The 18934-nt window shown below is 29.6% G+C and overlaps 1 protein-coding gene across 1 annotated transcript in view; it reads right to left on the bottom strand.

Moving 5' to 3' along the window:
• Positions 1-14005, bottom strand: part of LOC148306930 (methanethiol oxidase) — a 223294-nt gene extending 209289 nt beyond the window's left edge. Inside the window, exon 1 of the mRNA XM_088264185.1 lies at positions 13857-14005. Within this exon, the coding sequence (XP_088120311.1) occupies positions 13857-13866 (10 nt within the window). The 5' untranslated portion in view covers positions 13867-14005. The remainder of the gene's footprint in view (positions 1-13856) is intronic.
• Positions 14006-18934: the final 4929 nt, after the last annotated feature.

Raw genomic sequence — 18934 nt, 5'->3', positions numbered from 1 at the left:
TCACTTATATTTTTTGACCTCCCCGGGAATCAAATCCAGAGCCTTCAGAACAGTAGCCGAGCGTGCTGACCATAGCACTTATTATATTGTATGAATACTTTTTATATCGGACGAAATTATATTGTATGTTATGTTGTCAATTTTTATTTTTGACCGATGTTATAAAAATATCAATCAGCACTTTTTGAAAATAGAATTTTTCATCACAAGGATTAAAAAAATCAGTTTACTAACTGACCATCACGCCCGTTTCCCGCAACTTTTTTTTCCATAAAAATGAAGTATTTTTATAATGTGATAATATATGGACCAAAAATTTTGATTGCGATTCCCACGTTTCGATATTCAAGCACTGTGTTTTTTGTCCTCTAATATATCGAATCTTTGTATGGTGTTTTTTGTGCAGCACCCAGTTTAGATTGATATTTCCAATTATCGGGAAATGAAATCGTTTATAAATAGGATTGTTTCCCTACCCCCGTGCAGTTTTTCCCTTTCTCAACTAGAGGGAGTGCCCATCGATTGCCCGCAATACATTTCCGCTTTTCTCGAGGTACTTTGTTCAATTTCCTTTCGCATTTCCATCGCCGAGAACTCAATGGAGTGCAAAGGTAAAGAAAATCACAGCACAAAGAATTTTCATTTTATAATGAGGAAGACAATCGGCAGTAAAAAAGTTAGAAAGGAAATTCTCACCCGGTACGAGGGAGTTGATTCAATCAATCCTGATTGTATGCGAATTGAATCAATATTCGTAATTACGTCGAATGTTCATGATTTCGAGAAAATTTTCACTCAATTTTCTTTGTTCACTTAGTTTATAAGACAACGTAGACGTTTGTTTTTCTTGTTTTTCTGTACTTACAGTATCATCTCAATGGTGTCAACTACACGTTTATAAAAATGACAAATTTTGAGTGTGTCTCTAAATACTTGTTTACATAGATGGATGTTTCGAAGTCATATATACTGTGTCATGAGATTAATGATACATCAAAGAGTTCCAAAAATTTTGGAGGTGAGGCCAATCATGGGTAGAATAGTTGCACGTGTGTATAGTAATCTCTTAACCACTCTTTGACAGGTCAAAGCCCTGTTAATACCCAGGCTCTTATACTCTTTTTCATCTATATTGAGTTATAAAAAAATGTAATGTCATACATTTCAAAAGTATTATTATTGATCAAAATATTTCATAAGTACTATTAACTTATTAGCCATATTAGGTGTTATATATATATATATATATATATATATATATATATATATATATATATATATATATATATATATATATATATATATATACATATATATATATATATATATATATATATATATATATATATATATATATATATATATATATATATATATATATATATATATATATATATATATATATATATAACGTGGTAATATTTTTCTTTTGTAAATTGCGTGTAAATAATATGTAAAGTGGGTGTATAATAATAAAATAAACAATGTGTTGCTTTGTAATTAAAGTTTATTCTTAATTTATCTTTATAATAATTTTTATATCTATCTATCTATCTATCTATCTGATTCTGACAGTTAATAATATTATCGGAAGTCTTTTGTTTTATTCTGAGCGACGCATGAGGCATCTGGTGGTAGAACTGTTTTATGTAGGTACTTTTTGTAAGTACTTAATAAAATGTATAGGTAGGTACCTAGTTATTTTATTACATCTCCCCCCTTGGGGATGAAAATTCATAGTAAAATTTTCACTCGTCCTCCGGATCATCTTCTTGTAGTGAAGGGACTGGTATAAGTTTAGTGATATGATAAAGTTTTTTTTTTTTTTTCTTTCTTTCTTTTTTTCCTTCTTTTTTTTCTTTTTTTTTTCTTTCTTGTTTTTTTTCTTTCTTTCTTTTTTTTCCGTTCTTTTTTCTTTCTTTCTTTTTTTTTGTATTTTTTTTCTTGACCCTTTTAAAGTAGACACAGTTTTTTTCAATCCATTTGTTTTTTTTCTTTTGAATTCCTTCATTTTTATTCAGATCTCTTAAAGTATCTTCTAATATAACCAAATGTACAACTTTTAATTGTTCATCTGCATTTTCATTCGATTCTAAAACTGGATTCCTGCTTAGACAATCTACTTCTAAATTCTTCTTTCCTGGAGTATATTTTGTTTTATATTTTGTAGTATTTTTTTCTACTTTATTTTTATTTTCATTCTTCAAGCACTGTTTCTGTGTTATTTGTATGTCTTCATTTTTATTCTGATCTTTTAAAATATCTTCTAATTTAACCAAATTAACAACTTTTAATTGTTCATCTGCATTTTCATTCGATTTTAATACTGGATTCCTGCTTAGACAATCTACTTCTAAATTCTTCTTTCCTGGAGTATATTTTATTTTATCTTTCGTAGAAGTTTTTTCTACTTTATTTTTATTTTCATTTTTCAAGCACTGTTTCTGTGTTATTTGTATGTCTTCATTTTTATTCTGATCTTTTAAAATATCTTCTAATTTAACCAAATTTACAACTTTTAATTGTTCATTTGCATTTTCCTTCGATTCTAATACTGGATTCCTGCTCACACAATCTGCTTCGAAATTCTTCTTTTCTGGAGTATATTTTATTTTATATTTTGTAGAAATTTTTTTCACATGATTTTTATTTTTAATTTTATCACTAGTTCTTAAATTTCCAGGTCTTCTTTGACTATCTTCTAATCGTTTTCTTTGATCATCTTCTAATTTTTCTCTCTCACTCCGAACATATTGTAGTAATTGTTTTAATACATCTAATGTTTCATCATCCATTTCCAATTAACAAAATTGTCGTTTTATAACGTGGTAATATTTTCCTTTTGAAAATTAAGTGTAAATAATATGTAAAGTGGGTGTATAATAATAAAATAAACAATGTGTTGCTTTATAATTAAAGTTTATTCTTAATTTATCTTTATAATAATTTTTATATCTATCTATCTATCTATCTATCTGATTCTGACAGTTAATAATATTATCGGAAGTCTTTTGTTTTATTCTGAGCGACGCATGCGGCATCTGGTGGTAGAACTGTTTTATGTAGGTACTTTTTGTAAGTACTTAATAAAATGTATAGGTAGGTACCTAGTTATTTTATTACATATATATATATATATATATATATATATATATATATATATATATATATATATATATATATATATATATATATATATATATATATATATATATATATATATATATATATATATATATATATATATTGAAACATGCATATCGACTTGGGAATCGAAACAGTAAAACAGACACAAAAGTAAATTACGAAAATCCAAATGATTTTCTTTATTCGTGGCAGCCTGAGTAAATATTCGAGTCGTAATACATTTCGTTTTTACGTAGTAAAACATTCGTCAATTTTCAATCTGACTCTCTAATTGAAAATGATGTCTCTGGTCCCGAAGCCCGGCTGATACAAAACAAGAAATGTAATAAAGCCTCCAGAAGCCGCTGAATATTTAATCTAACAAAGGGTTGGGTTGCTGCGGTGGGAATCCCGACTGAACAAATAAGGGTTTGTGTCCCTGCTGACTGTTTAGAGAAAAGGATACGACATTACGTTTATTTACTACCCCCCACCAATATTATTAATATTACTTAAATTAATATATACCCGTAAATTGGTTTCATAAAAAGAATTAATAAATATTTTGTATACTAAAGACTTAAAAAAAAGAATTTATAAATATTTTTTATACTGATGAAAGTAGACTGAATGCAGTCAAAATGCGATCTCTCAGAAGAATGTGCGACAAAACTATGTATGATAGATGTGCGAATAGTGAAATAAGGAAGGAATACAAAGCTGAGATAAGCATTATCGATAAAATTAAGAAAGGTGTGTTGAGATGTTTTGGACATGTAGAACGAATGAATGAGGAAAGAACGGTAAAACAAATTTATGAGGCGAATGTTATTGGGAAAATAAGCAAAGGAAGACCGAGAAAAACATGACACGATCAGGTATGCCAAATACTTGAAAGCGGTCAAGTTAGGCGTCGTAACAATCAGGTATGTATGAGCAGATGCATGAACGTGGAAGAGGCGAAGAATGTTTGCAAGGAGAGAGTGATGTGGCGCTCTATTCTCTCTGCCTACCCCTGCGGGGAAGCGGCGTGATGGTTAGTTGGTTAGTTAGTATACTAAAAGCATTGATAACTTTGTGGTATGGTAATAAAATCTCAAATATAACTTTCTCTCTTTCAAAATGTTATCTGTATACAAATGTCACAGCGTAATAATTTTATTTTAATGACCTGACGATGGAATGATTTTTCGAAACCGGTAGTTACGAAGAAGTGTTTATAAAAGTGGTATTATACAAAGTAAACACTGGATGATAAGGAGAGTGTTTTAGAATTACTAAAGACTTCAATAGTATAATTGTGCATGTATGTACAATATAAATTTTAAAATATTTTTTTACACAATAACATACAGTAAAAATACGTATGTAACCTACTATTATACCATATATGGTTTTTGCTTAATTTTGTCTAAAAGTTGTGATGATGGAAAAAGAAAAATACGGAAAATAAGGAATTTCGAAATACGGAATATGAAGCACTCGTTTTGACGTCAGCAAACAGTGAATAAATTGAAATTAGTTCAAACTGTTTCCCCTAATATCATTTACATATTTTATGAATATACGATATTTTCCGTTTAAACAAATGTTTTGTAAAACAATTCATTAGAGAAGAATTAACTTTCAATACGCTTGGGTAATGAAACAAGGAAGGGAAAATATATTCGTTTCAAAGTGAAATATTTAAAATCATACAAATTCCCTTTAATTTCTGGAAGAAATATTCACAGTATTTGAATAAGTATGAAATGGAAATATTGCTCTTAAGTAAATTGGAAATAATGAACATAGAATTAGATTGACATGTTGTATTCAGACATTTTGATAAAACATAATACGGGAGAGAAAAAAACGGTTTTGTAAAATTGTATTTACAAAGTTACGTGATGTTTCGGTAAATGGTATATCTATTATACTCCTATCAAAAAGCCTAAACGAGGTTTTGAATTAGTGAAAACGTCTTTTGAATAGGGTGTGTCTATAGGGTGTTCATTTAATTTTCAAGTAAAAACAATCAATTCATTTTCGACGATTTATTTTTAATTTCATTAATTCATACGGTATTTGTGATAACAATCTATTTTTATTTTAAGTTTTACTTGGCAAATACCACTATTTTATTTAATCTTTTGTGACACTACGGTGTTTAAAAATGATACGGAATGCGTAAAAACACGTGCCACAGTAGATTTTAAGAAAAAGTGGTATCAACCAAGTAATATTTAAATAGATAAAAAAAATTTTTTGAAGGTTGTTCAACACTTTTACAAGAATGGAATATTGTAATATACCCACAATGGTCATGCTTTTGAAAGTTTTTTTTATTATGTAATAGTGTATTTTGAAATTATAATTTATAATTTTTAATAAAAAATGCAAAAAATGTGAATGTAAAATAATAATTAAAACATTACTCATTCTCTCAGATGAAAGCACGGCAAAAGGTTCAATGATATAAATGTGCGAATGGTAATATAAGAAATACAATGTTATATGATAAACATTTTCGATAAAATTAAGAAAGGTGTGTTAAGATAGTTTGGACATGTGAATTGAATGAATTAAAAAAGGATAGTGAAACAAAATTTATGATGCGAATGTGGTTAGTAAAAGAAGCAGAAGAAGACTGAAAACACTTGGCATAATCAAGTATTTCAAATACTCATGGTCAGGTCAAGTGTCAGAATAATCGGTGTGTATATACGAGGAGATGTACAAATGTGGATGAAGCGAAGATTGTTTGCAAAGACAAATTGGTTTGGCGTTATATTCTCTGTATCTATCGATGCAAAGAAGCGGCGTGATGATATGTTAGTTTGTGAGTTACTTGTGAGATTATGAAAAATCTTTGAAATTAAACTAACTACTAACCATCACGCCGCTTCCCCGCATGGGTAGGCAGAGAGAATAGAACGCCACACCACTCTGTCTTTGCAAACATTCTTCGCCTCTTCCACGTTCATGCATCTCCTCATACATACCCGCCAATTATTCCTACTCCTACGCCTCATAAATTTGTTTTTTAAATTAAGTTTAATTTAATTTAAATAAATAAATCTCTTCTTTTCTCAAATGACCTTAAAAAAATATCAAATATTATTTGAAGGATACGATTGTTCTTCAATGTTTCATGGTATTATTTTAAGAGTGACCGCATTGTGAAACACCCGGTATTTCATTTTCATTGCCGTTTGACCACGTGTTTTCATTTTCTCCAGATAGGATTCGGAATACAAAAAAGTTAAAGGAATTGCGGAGGCGTCCTAACCGAAGCAAATAATTGGCATAGAAGTGGAGAGTGAAGTGTTTTATTCAGAATTCCATAGAAGCTTCTGGTCCGTTGACGCAGTTGAAAGGAAAACCCTTTTTAGGTTCAAGTACAAGGGTGGCCAACCCGCGGCCCGCGGTCATGTATGACGATTTTTTTGCTATATAGGGTCCTTCAGAATACATTTAAGTGTGTGGTCAAATCGGATCTGCGATGCGAAGTGATGGGGCAAGTGAACAAAGCTGCAGCCATCTCAGGATGCCTGAAAAATCCTATATGGAAAAACCCTGAGATGAAGATCGGCAGCAAAATCAAGATCTACAAAACTTGTGTCCGACCCATCATGACGTATGGGATCGAAAGTAGAGCAGACACCGCTGCCACAAACGCGCTTAGAGTGTCAGAAATGAAGACTCTAAGAAGCATAACAGGTAAGAGTCTTCAAGATAGAATAAGAAATGCCAGGATCAGGGAAATATGCAAGATCGAAGATGTCGTTAGGTGGGGAAGGCAACGAAGGAGACAATGGTATGCGCATGTGAGGAGAATGGAACCATCCAGACTCCCCCCGCATCGCACTGTACGGCCAAACCCATGGTAGACCCCGGGTAGACCACCAAAGAGATGGGTTGATAGCTGGAAATCGACGTCGCAGGAGGGTAGTCCCTCTTAGAAACAGGCCGCAAGGCCTAAAATAAGAAGAAGAAGAAGATATTTAAGTTATTAAAACCAATAAAATTTCTGTAATTACATGAAATGCATATATTCTGGTGATTTATATTTCCCGTGCAAAACTTGTGGCTCATTGCGTTGGAAAACTCGCAATCTTCTTGCAGCGAAATATGTAGATATAGAACAATTAAGTTACCTCAAATCTCGCACTGAGTGGCCATTGATAAATTGATCTAAAATAAATTTGCTAAATTTTTTATTTATCTGTGGTAATTAATAATTTTGATAGTTAAACTGATATGGTAAAATTTTAATTACTATACACACAAATAAAAATTTATTTTATTTATTGTTTCGGCATTAACTTTGTGGTAAGACATGTTACAATGATTAAAGAAAACACTTGTTTTTTACCACTTGAGTTTTATTAAAGACTACATGTTTCAGAAGTTAAACTTCCATCATTCAGGTCTGTATAATAACAGTTATTATACAGACGTGAATGATGGAGTTTAACTTCTGAAACATGTAGTCTTTAATAAAACTCAAGTAGTAAAAAAAAAGTGTTTTCTTTAATCATTGCAAATAAAATTTTACAAGAACGGTTTGAAATATTGTAATATACCCACAGTGGTCATGCGTTTGAAGGTTTTTTTGTGATTATGTAAAAGTATATTAATCAATAATATATTATATGTTTATAGAAAATGCAAAAAAAAAACTAAATAAAGAATAACGACTATAAAATTACTCATTCAACTATACACACAAACAAAATTTTGTTGGTTCAATGTATGTTTTCTTCTCACATCTGGTTGTAGTAATTTTTTTTTCTCAATTACCTTGATTGTACTTTCTGATACCTCTGCATTCAAATTATTTATATATATTTTTTAATTATTTATGTCTGTGTGCGGCCCTCAGGAAAATTTTAGGTCATCGATGCGGCCCGGGGTGCAATTCGGGTTGGTCAGGCCTGTTCTAGTAACCTAACTTATTCAGTCCGCCCTTAATATGGTTTGGGACAATGTGTATTTAGACAGGTCATTTCCTTTTACTTTCGGTGTAAGGTAATGCGTAAGGGTCACCTAAAGTGACTTCAAAGATGGTAAAAATGTTATACTAACCCATTGACAAATTACAATTCGTTTGAAAATGCCATAACTAGGCGAAACGCCGGTCACAATATTTGTTTTTATGTGTTTTTAAACAATGAAATTAACTTCTTGAATGTTTTCCGCAGATACTTTGTGGCACATTTTATAAACTGTATAAAATTAAATAACTTAGTTTTAACCACTTATTTACAAAAACAATTTAACCTACCGGTTTTGACAAGTTTCCATTAGTTGTTATTTGCGGTTGCTATGCAATGAATAATAAAAATAACATTTAGGATTTTTACGGAATGTGTGGAAGTTTTTGGTGAGATTATATTAATGTTTTTAATGTTTTTGAATGAAAATAAACTCTGATGATGACAAGGTTCTTGTCGAAACCTGTAGGTTAAATTGTTTCAATAAAAAAGTGGTTAAAACTAAGTTATTTAATTTTATAAGGTTTAATAAAAATATCTTCTATGAGTTTTTAAGTCATTGTTTAAAATCATAATTTTATATGGCATACAGAACGTGTGGAAGTTTTTTGGTAAGGGAATGTAATTAACTATGAGTATTTTAATGTTTTTTAGTATTTTAATGTTTTAGAATTTTATAAACCCTAATGATGACAAGGTTCTTGTCGAAACTGGTTGTTTAAAGTGTACTAATAATAAGAAAAAATTGGTTGAAACAAAGTTGTTTTATTTTATTAAGTTAATAAAATATAACTTAGTAGTAGACTCAAATCTGTATTTGATTTAAAAATAATAATAATAAATAATAAAATACAGACCTTTTAAATGTAAGCATAAATGAATCTTTTATTATTTAATGGAAATTTAGAAGGAAATCTTTTACGTTTTGAAAGGTCATGTTAAAAAAAATAAAGCAGTTTAGTTTTTAAAAATGTATTCTGATACTGAGGGAAAAATATAATACCTGAATTTACAAGTCAAGATAAATTTATGTTTGAAGAGATTTCAATGAGTATCTTGTATGTATTTATTGAGAAAGAATATATTTGCCGTTAAAATTTAATGTATGAAAAATATATCAATCACAATCCTGTCGTAACTTAAACATAATTTTTTTTTCCTAGATTCGAACTCTTGAAGACAATTTTGTAGTCAGATTTTTTTTTAGACAGACACAAAACGCTGTGCTTCTATACATTATGGTTGGTAACAAGACATACCTTAAACTCAACACTCACACTTCCACATTTTTCTTCTTCTATTTTGAGATGTCAAAATGTTAAAATGGCTCCAATGTGGAGAAACCCAGATTTGTGAACAAGGACTTAGACACCCAAAATGTTGTGAATTTTGTTCTAAAAAACCGATTAACATCACCCCGCTTCCCCGCATGGGTAGGCAGAGAAAATAGAATACCACACCACCCTGTCTTTCCAAACCATCTCCGCCTTTTCCACATTCATGCATCTCTTCATAACCTGTCAATTATTTTGACTCCTGACCTGACCGCTTTCAAGTATTTGACATACCTGATTATGTCCTACATGATCACTCTAATATTTATTATACATGACTGGTACTCAAAGCATGAGACTGATAACCATACAATAAACGATCAACTAAACAACACATCAATTTAATGCAGTACCCTATGCACTATCGGCTGTGGGTGAGGGTAAGATTATCATTTTAATACTGAATGGGCACAAATTACAAGAAGAAAAAACGTCTAATAAAATACGATTCAATGAGCGGTTGATTGATCGCTATTCAGTACAGTAAAACCACGATATAACAAACTAATTGGTAGGAGGAGGTGTCCGTTAAAGCCGAAATTTTTAAAATATGAACACTGTATTTAGATATAAAATAAACAATATAAAATAAACTATATATATATATATATATTCATTGTTTTCTTACACTCGTCGTGAAGTGACGTTGCTGTTTGATATCAAAGCGCTTACTTTTAGTAATCCTGCTTAAAAAAGGAATAAAATGGAAAGGAAGATAAGTGCCGTGGTGTAGTTGGGTAGACTCTCGACTGCGAAACTGGCGTCACGGGTTCGATTCCCGGCATTGAAAAATAAATTCATGAAAGATTCTTTTTCAATTATTCTGGATGTTTGTAATATATTTTTCACATCGACCTTCCCTATCCTTACAGTATGATAGATGTGTTGTAAGATAAATGTGTTGTCGTATGCAGTTAAGCCTCTAAAAGTAGAAGCATTGCTAGTTTTTCCTTTTTTTAAAACAAGTTTTGTGTGTACTTTTGAGGTGTGTTGTTTTTTTTATATAAACTCTAAAATTACGAAAATTTGTATAATATAGTTATAAGAGTATACTGACGGATGATGTGATTGTCATCGCCGCTAAAAATTGTTTACATGTGGCGTAACTTGAATTTAAGTATATATTGAATGTATAATATTAAATATCCACCTCCGTAGTGTAATGGTCAGTACGCTTGGCTACCGTACTGGGGGTCCCGTACTGAGGTCAAATAAATATATGTGACTTTTCACGTAAATATTTTTTCAATATTACCCTAGACTGGTACCTGAAGCGGAGGGCTGATCACCTTTCCTTCATGTGTTAACGAACAAGATAACACTGCGTTTATATAATATTTTTACAATTAGATATTGAATTTATTCGGCTCAACACAGGCCATAATACAAATAGTTTATTTATTTAAATGAAATAAATATGTTTATTTGAATGTATCTATGTATTATGAAATAAATTAATTAATTAAAAAAGTAAAATAATTCAAATAATGGTATTTGAAATGTATTTTATTTTACCGTCTGATAGTTAACGAATATATACATAATAAAAAAAAACTATTTTAAAAAATGAAATTATGGTTTGATCACAATTATGAGAGTTGACAGTAGTTTATAGTCATCGAAAATGTCCGTTATATCGAGGTTTCACTGTACTGCGGAGATCTGTAACATTTCCGCAGACCGCGTCCGGAATTTATGATCAGCGTGATATAATATAAAATAAAGCGTGGTATACAATAAAGCGTGGTATCTGCTCTCATCTAAATTTTCATGCCATTGTGGCATTGCCTGCTCGATCTAATTTTTCGCCCTTCGGTGGAAAAGCATTTGGACGTGACCGAAATATTCAAAATCTGATTTTTCCCATCACCGGCTGTGTTCCAGAATTCATTTTTCATCGTTTCATCTCCGCTGAATATTTATCAGAATCCGATTCGATTTGGTATATAATGCATATTTTTCAATTAATTATTCCAACGAATCTGAGTTCCGTTACAATTTTTAATAAAGTCTACTTTTTTTATATTTCAACATACATATGTAGATGAAGAAGAATATCTAGAATTTTTTTGATTGATCATAATTGTGTTCCAAATTTTTTTCGGAATTCATTTTTCACTGTAAAGAAGCGGTTAGCTTCGAAACCGGTAGACATTATAATTGTGTTATTATAAAATATTTATAGAGATTTTAAAACAATGTTACATTTTAATTATAAAAAGAAAATCAAAAAGTTAGTGCTTCAAATATAAATTACATTCTTTGTAGTTACAACGTGTAGGCAAAATCTATTCAAGAATTTAAATAAAATGAATTTTCTACCATATTTTGGGAAGAGGAACTAACATATGTATTCATTAATATATTTTAATGACGTTGGATGTAAGAACACCAATATTTATTCGTTCGAACGACCTGAGAGACATTTATACGTTTAGACGTTTTTATAGTAATATAAACTAAGTTTACGTTACTCCGTAACAGCTTTCGCTGATCATTAACTAAGAGAAAATGGGACATTTAATGACAAATTGCAATCAAAAGTCAAATATTACAGCTCAAGTCAAAGGCTATAAAAATAATATCGTAAGATACACTAATGTTCATTTTAATTTCCAGCCCTATGCCATGGCGGACATTACGTTGTTTTAATATGCTCTAAAGATGTCGTCTCTAAAGTTTATGCGGGGCTATGAAATTCCGGTTTCAAATTTCAGTGCTTGTATCTGAAGGATGAAAAATGCTTTTTGACACTTTCTTTCAATACAGGCGTAAACGTAGTTAAGTCACTTTTCAATAACACTTATTTTTCTTGAATATTTTTAAATTGAATTTGTTTTTTAATTGACATGACTTTAAGAAATGAGATAGATACAGTTTCGACCAGATTAATTCAAACAAAACATTTTTTTTCGTATTTTCAACACCTTTAAAAAAAATTATTTGGGGGTGTTCCTCGTATTATGGACAAGGGCTGATCTTTTTTCGGTGACTGAGATTATGAATAGAATAGCGAAAAGTATCACCCAATTCTACTGGAAAAGATACTACAAATGGTAAAGGCGATGGAATATTTCAGCAGAATTTACCCCCTGCCACAAATCCAAAAAAACAATAAAAATTTTAACACAAAAAAAATTGACTGTGTTGGGCTGGTCAAAAATTTTGCCAGACATAAACCTAATTGAAAATCGATTGGCAATCTGTAAGAATCGGCTCTCCAAAATTGATTGCACTACGGTGGAAAAGCTCATTTTGTCCATAATTCAGGTATGGTTTCGAGACGAAAAAATGGCATCCACGTGCCACGTGCAAAACCTTATATAATAGATGCCAATGGTATAAAATCTTTGATTGAACCCAAATGGGATAATATATAATATTAATTTGTGATATAACTATTAAACAAAAGATTTTACAAAACTTTTTACGAAAATACAAAAAATGTTTTGTTTCAATTAATCTATTCGATACTGTATTTTGTATTCCCTATTTTTTTCGTTTCTGCTTTCGATGCACTCAATATTTTATTATAATACATGTTATAATAATATTATTTTAGTATAATATTCTCAAAATATATCAAAAAACGATTTCAATTTTTGCAAAACTGCATATTGTGGATGTACTGACAAAAAACCTTTACTCGAAAATATACAATTTCGACTCAATGATGCAGTATTACAAAGTTTTCAACGTTCTTTAAACTGGAAAAATACACTTAGTTGTTTGAAATGTCATATTTTTGTGATTTTACAAGCAACTTTAAGTTAAATAGCGGGTATTTTATTCAGGCTGAAAGCTTTAAATAACAGGGATTATCAAAACAGGACTTTGAGAGTTAACGTTTTTGCCAGTATACCCATGATATATGGTATGTACATCTTTCGAAAAAATTGATAATGTGTTTATAATTTATATTTGAATCACTAACTTTGTGATTTTCCATTTTAAAATTTAAATGTTACTATGTTTTAAAATCACTATATTTTAAAACAAAGTTACATTTTAATTGAATAATTATCAAAATGTGTTTGTTTAATAATATACTAAATAAACGTTACAAAATAATACAATATGATTTTACCTATCCAATTCAGGCCGTAAGCCTTGTGAATGCCTAGATTTCCATATTCTCTTTGTATGAAAGATGAGACTATAAAAATGCTTTATTTTATCAAAATTTTATTTGACTAGTGACCGGTTTCCGTTGCTATTGACATCATCAGACCGGTGATCACTGGTGTTGCGTTACATAATCAGTACGTAAAATCAAGTAATTGATTAAGTTTCTATAACGTTTTCTTTTAAATCATTTTTATATTTGACATCATAATTTTTTTAAGTATAAATATTATTTTCTGAAATAAGCGCATCAAAAAATTTCAGTTTGATAAAAAATAATCTTTAATCTTACCTTTCGGCATTTTGTTAATATTGGTAGCAAAAATCACAAAAAAATACAAAGTATACAATTTACTTATATGTATACACTGTTTAAAATTTTGATTATATTTATCGAATTCCAAACGTACGACAACTCACTCATATACACAACTACTAACTGAACGACTTGAAAATAAAAATCAAATCATGTTTTCAATATCAACTAAAAATTATCTATCAACTCGAACGAAGACAGTACTCTACACAGTGATTGAATATCGAAATTTATCTATCAAAATAAATAGATATCAATTATATTTCCAAAACAACGTTCTCAATTTGACGCTTTGTAGTATATTAACCACTGCATTGAATCGATGTTGTGTTCTCATGATAAGAAATTGTAGTATAGCAAAGTGATTAGATATACGTCTTCTTCTTTTATTTTACGTCTCCATGCTGAAAGTCGGCAATCACTTGGGAGTTTTTACTTTGTCTACAGCCGCTTTAAACAGTTACTCAGTGCTACAGTTGAACCATTCTGTTAAGTTTTTAAATCAGGAAATACTATAAATTGTCCATAGATAGATGATCAGTTATAAGTATTAGATATCAATCAAAGTTTACATATTATTAGTATAAGGAATTACACAATTTTTAATGCTACTCTATCGAAAAAAGAACTCATGGCCAAGTAGGTATACATCATAGTCAAGCATATTAACTACTAAACTACAGAGGTTGTCTATTTTCCATATATTTTTTTTTATTTGTTCCATCATACACATATTTACAATTTCTAATATCCAATAATGTGTCCCCACTAAGTTTCACTTGCCAAATAAACATTTTACAATACTTCACTAAGTTATTTGATATTATTTTTTGACATCTCATCAAAGATGAAGAAGAATATGGAAGTCTGTGCATTTACGGGGCTTACGACCGTCATAGGCTGGTTTAAGTGATCACTTAAGTGTTTGTGAACAAGTATTTGGACACACTCAAAATGTTGTAAGTTATTTGATGGTTAAATTGTCTATCACGAATCAAATAATCATTGATCAATCCACTCACCTCCATTTTTCAATTCGGAATTAATTAAAAACTATGCATTTTTTACCTAATACTTTTATGGATAATGTAAGCATTTGGCTATTTTTAATATTTTTTCACACATTATTTAATTGCAAATAATATGATTTATTTTTATCTATTGAACTACACTTTAAATTGACTTATTCACTTTTTTACATAAGATAAAGAAAAATACTTATTGATAGTATCTGTGTACTTATTACACTAATATATTAAAGAATAAATTTATCAGATTACTCATCGAATTCGTGTATTTTACTCAGTATGTGTTTATTTTAATCAAAGTGCAATTGATTTTTGGGTCAATTTTTTTGTAGGGTCATTTTTTTTACATTTTGACAGTATAGATGACGATATTCAATCACTGTACAACGTTGCAAAATTTACGTAACCTTGAAATATTGAAACAAACAACACTGGATTCTCACATACACATCGCATGTACCTACTACAAAATGACCTACCTGAAACGGTCAGTCGCAAACAAGTGGAGGCGCAAAAAAACCTGAAATGAAAGATCCAGGATATCTGTCTCTTTCTCTTCATTAACACGTGGTCCTTTATATTACAAATCAATTATTGATAACACAAGAAAAACTTTGCGAGCATTTAATTTACTTGATATAACCATCAAATAACGGAAATATTTATGAGATATTCATAATAAGATAATGAAAATGGTTAAATAAGAAATACATGGAGTCATTCGGCCACGTCATCTATAATTTCAAGACTTATTATGGAAAAATAATTTACAAATCATTTGGCAAACAAGTATTGCGAAATATGGATAACCCAGTCAGGACACATTTTTGCAACTTTGATATATCGATTCTACGATGTCGTAAATAATAGTTTTATGAATGGCATTTTGGCAAATTATTTATTGTTTTTAATAAATACCAGACACACTTTATTTTATTTTTCTCAACCCCCCTCATTTTTAAAACTTTTTAACCTTACTGCAATAACTCAAGTATCCTGATTGGCCCACACTATATTTTAACCGTTTCCCAACACAGAATAAATAAAAACATATTTTTATTCATTTTAGAAGGAAAAAACTACCTAATGATCTTCAAACCTTGTTCATAATTACAAAGGTGAATAATAAATGCAGCTCTCATATAAAAAACTTCAACGAAAAAAAAATCAATGTCGATTTGTAGGCAAAAGATCCCTTACAATGTTTATCGAATTTTGTATGTGTGGTAAAAGCATCACGTGCCACTTTTTCATTTTTGTGCCGGAGAAAAATTAGCTATTTTTTTCTCCATACAACTGTGACCGGCATAATGCGGCTGTCTAAACTCAAAACACAGTAAGGTACATTTTTTTTTCAGTACGTTTTTTTTGCATTTTTGGACTCCTAATGGAATTTTTGGAGTTCAAAAATGCAAAAAAAGGTACCACAAAAAATGTCGAATATAGATAAAGAAAAATATGAAATAAAACAACTAAAAATTATGTTGGTGTGTAATAAACAAAATAAAAGTACTATACGTTTATACAAAGTATACAACATATAGTACTTTTACTTATACAACGTATAGTACTTTGTTACGTATACGACGTTAACAAAGCATGAACGAACAATAATTAAAAAACCTATTCTCAATTCGAACGTGAACTACAAACTTGTGAGTCGAGCTATTTATTTTAAATTGATACACTTTGAACTCTTATAATACGCAAATAGAATTAAGTGTTTTATTTGCCAATTCATGTCTACGAGTGACGCTACTTGTAAGTGTCTGTATGCCAAAAATATTTGTATGTTAAGGCACACTATGTTTTTTTTTGAAGACTAAGAGTTTTACTTTTATTAAGTTCAATATTGCAGATCGAACAAAACCAATGTTTATTCATTTTTTATTTAACCTAACCGGCTTGAACAGAGGGATCAAAATCCTTCATGTATGAATTATAATTCGATAATTTCAGTATTATAACAGCTCAGCATTTTTGTAAATTAAATAATACTGTTTAAAAAAATATGGTCTTAATTTTTAAAATTTCAAAATGTTTGCAATGACAGTAGTGTGGCGTTCTATTCTCTGTGCATACCTCTGGATTTTTTTTTTAAAAACGCATAAAAATTAATATTGGGACAATTTTTTCACCTAGTTATGGCATTTTTAAACGAATGTTCAAATAAACAACATCAATCGTTTGAAAATGCCATAACTAGTCGAAACAATTGTTACTAAATTTATAAGTTACAACTAATTTTAAGGTATTTTTTTTAACAATAAAATACAACTTCAAATGTATACATAATTTATATTATTTTTTGACATCTCATCAAAGATGAAAAAGAATATGGAAGTCTGGGCATTTACGGGGCTTACGACCGTCATAGGCTGTGAGTAGTGTGGTTGTCAATAATGGGTAAAATTGGTGAATGTTACACGTGTGTAAAGTGATCACTTAAACCAGCCTATGACGATCGTAAGCCCCGTAAATGCCCAGACTTCCATATTCTTCTTCATCTTTGATGAGGTGTCAAAAAATAATATGAAAGTAACTCGTTTAATTGGAGATAATCCAGATTTTGTGAACAAGTATTTGGACACACTCAAAATGTTGTATATACATAATTTAATACATTACTTCAAATGGAGTTCTACAAATAAAACGCCAAATCAATAAATAAAAATATATTTATATATTTTTATCTGTTATATTGTAGGTGTATTTTTTTTAAATAAACACTGGTATAATACCACTTCCACACATACATAACGTGCTTTCGATATATCAAGTGGTATTTTAAAAGTGCTTTTTTTAATAACAAACATGTAATATCACAAAGTTAATGCCGAAGCAATAAATAATGTAGGTTTTTTTGCTGTATAAAACTGTTACGTTACTGAAACTCTTTTACGTGAAAATAAATTCTAACGATTCTGAAAACTTTTCAGCGATACTTACAAGGATATAAAATAATATCAGTCATCTTCGTATCAAACTTTCCATATCCTTCAAATCATATTATGTTTACTCAGTCATAAATCTTTCCTGTTTTTTAACAACTTCAAACATTTTTTTTTTATCACTCGACTATAACTTGTCAAGGATTCTGAATTCATCAGAAAAGGTTACTGGGAAATATTTATTTATTAAACTTCCCGTACATCATTATCAAATCTTATCAAATACCATATTATCAAATCTTTAAAACTAAAATAAAATAAAAATATTTAAGACTCACCCCTACCTAGACTATTTTTAATTTTAATTTTAATTTACTTTATTTTTTTTTTAATCTCCCTCTCTAAACACAAGTATCTACTTTATTAGAGAGGTAGAAACGTTATATTTTGAAATGTTAAAAAAAAATGTTTTTTTATATTTACCAACTATTTTGTATTATTTAAATATGTATTTTGTAAAAAATAAATTCAATATTGAAAAAATATAAAATAAATATAAATGTAAATTGGCAGGCTTATTTTTGAGAAACAATATCTTCCAACCAACCGAATCGGACTAGTGTTAGAGGTGAAGGTTTATACCACATACAGGTGTTTGAAAATCTCACGTTTATGTTATTAATTTCTCTTCCCCGCAAGGATAAGCAGAGAGAATAGAACGCCACATCACTCTGTCCTTGCAAACATTTTTTGCCTCTTCCTTACTTACAAAACATAGGTCATGGTGGATAGCTTGCTTCTTGGCAACTGCTGTCACTTACCGAATTAGTATTTGTTTTTTTCGTTGATGTTTTATAGATTATTAATATTTTATTTGTTCAAAAGCATTATGATTGAAACAAATTTCATATATATTAGTTTCCATCAAATCAGGCTGAGTCACAGTAAAGCTTAGCTGGTTGCAATCTGTTTATGCAAAAACCTAATATTTTGCAAAAAAAAACAAGTATTTTATAAAAAAAAAATATTTTATAACATTTTTTGTACAACATACATACTTTGTCAAATAACAAATCAAAAAATGGGTAATAAACACTCTCATTAATTGGTTTGGCACTCATTTTGTAGTATAATC

This window comes from Brachycentrus maculatus, unplaced genomic scaffold (genome assembly GCF_059751285.1).
Source record: "Brachycentrus maculatus isolate JH-2025_06_01 unplaced genomic scaffold, ASM5975128v1 h1tg000220l, whole genome shotgun sequence".
Taxonomy (NCBI): Eukaryota; Metazoa; Arthropoda; class Insecta; order Trichoptera; family Brachycentridae; genus Brachycentrus; species Brachycentrus maculatus.
The sequence above is the reverse complement of the archived record's forward strand: the minus strand, read 5'-3'. Positions and strand labels throughout refer to the sequence as shown.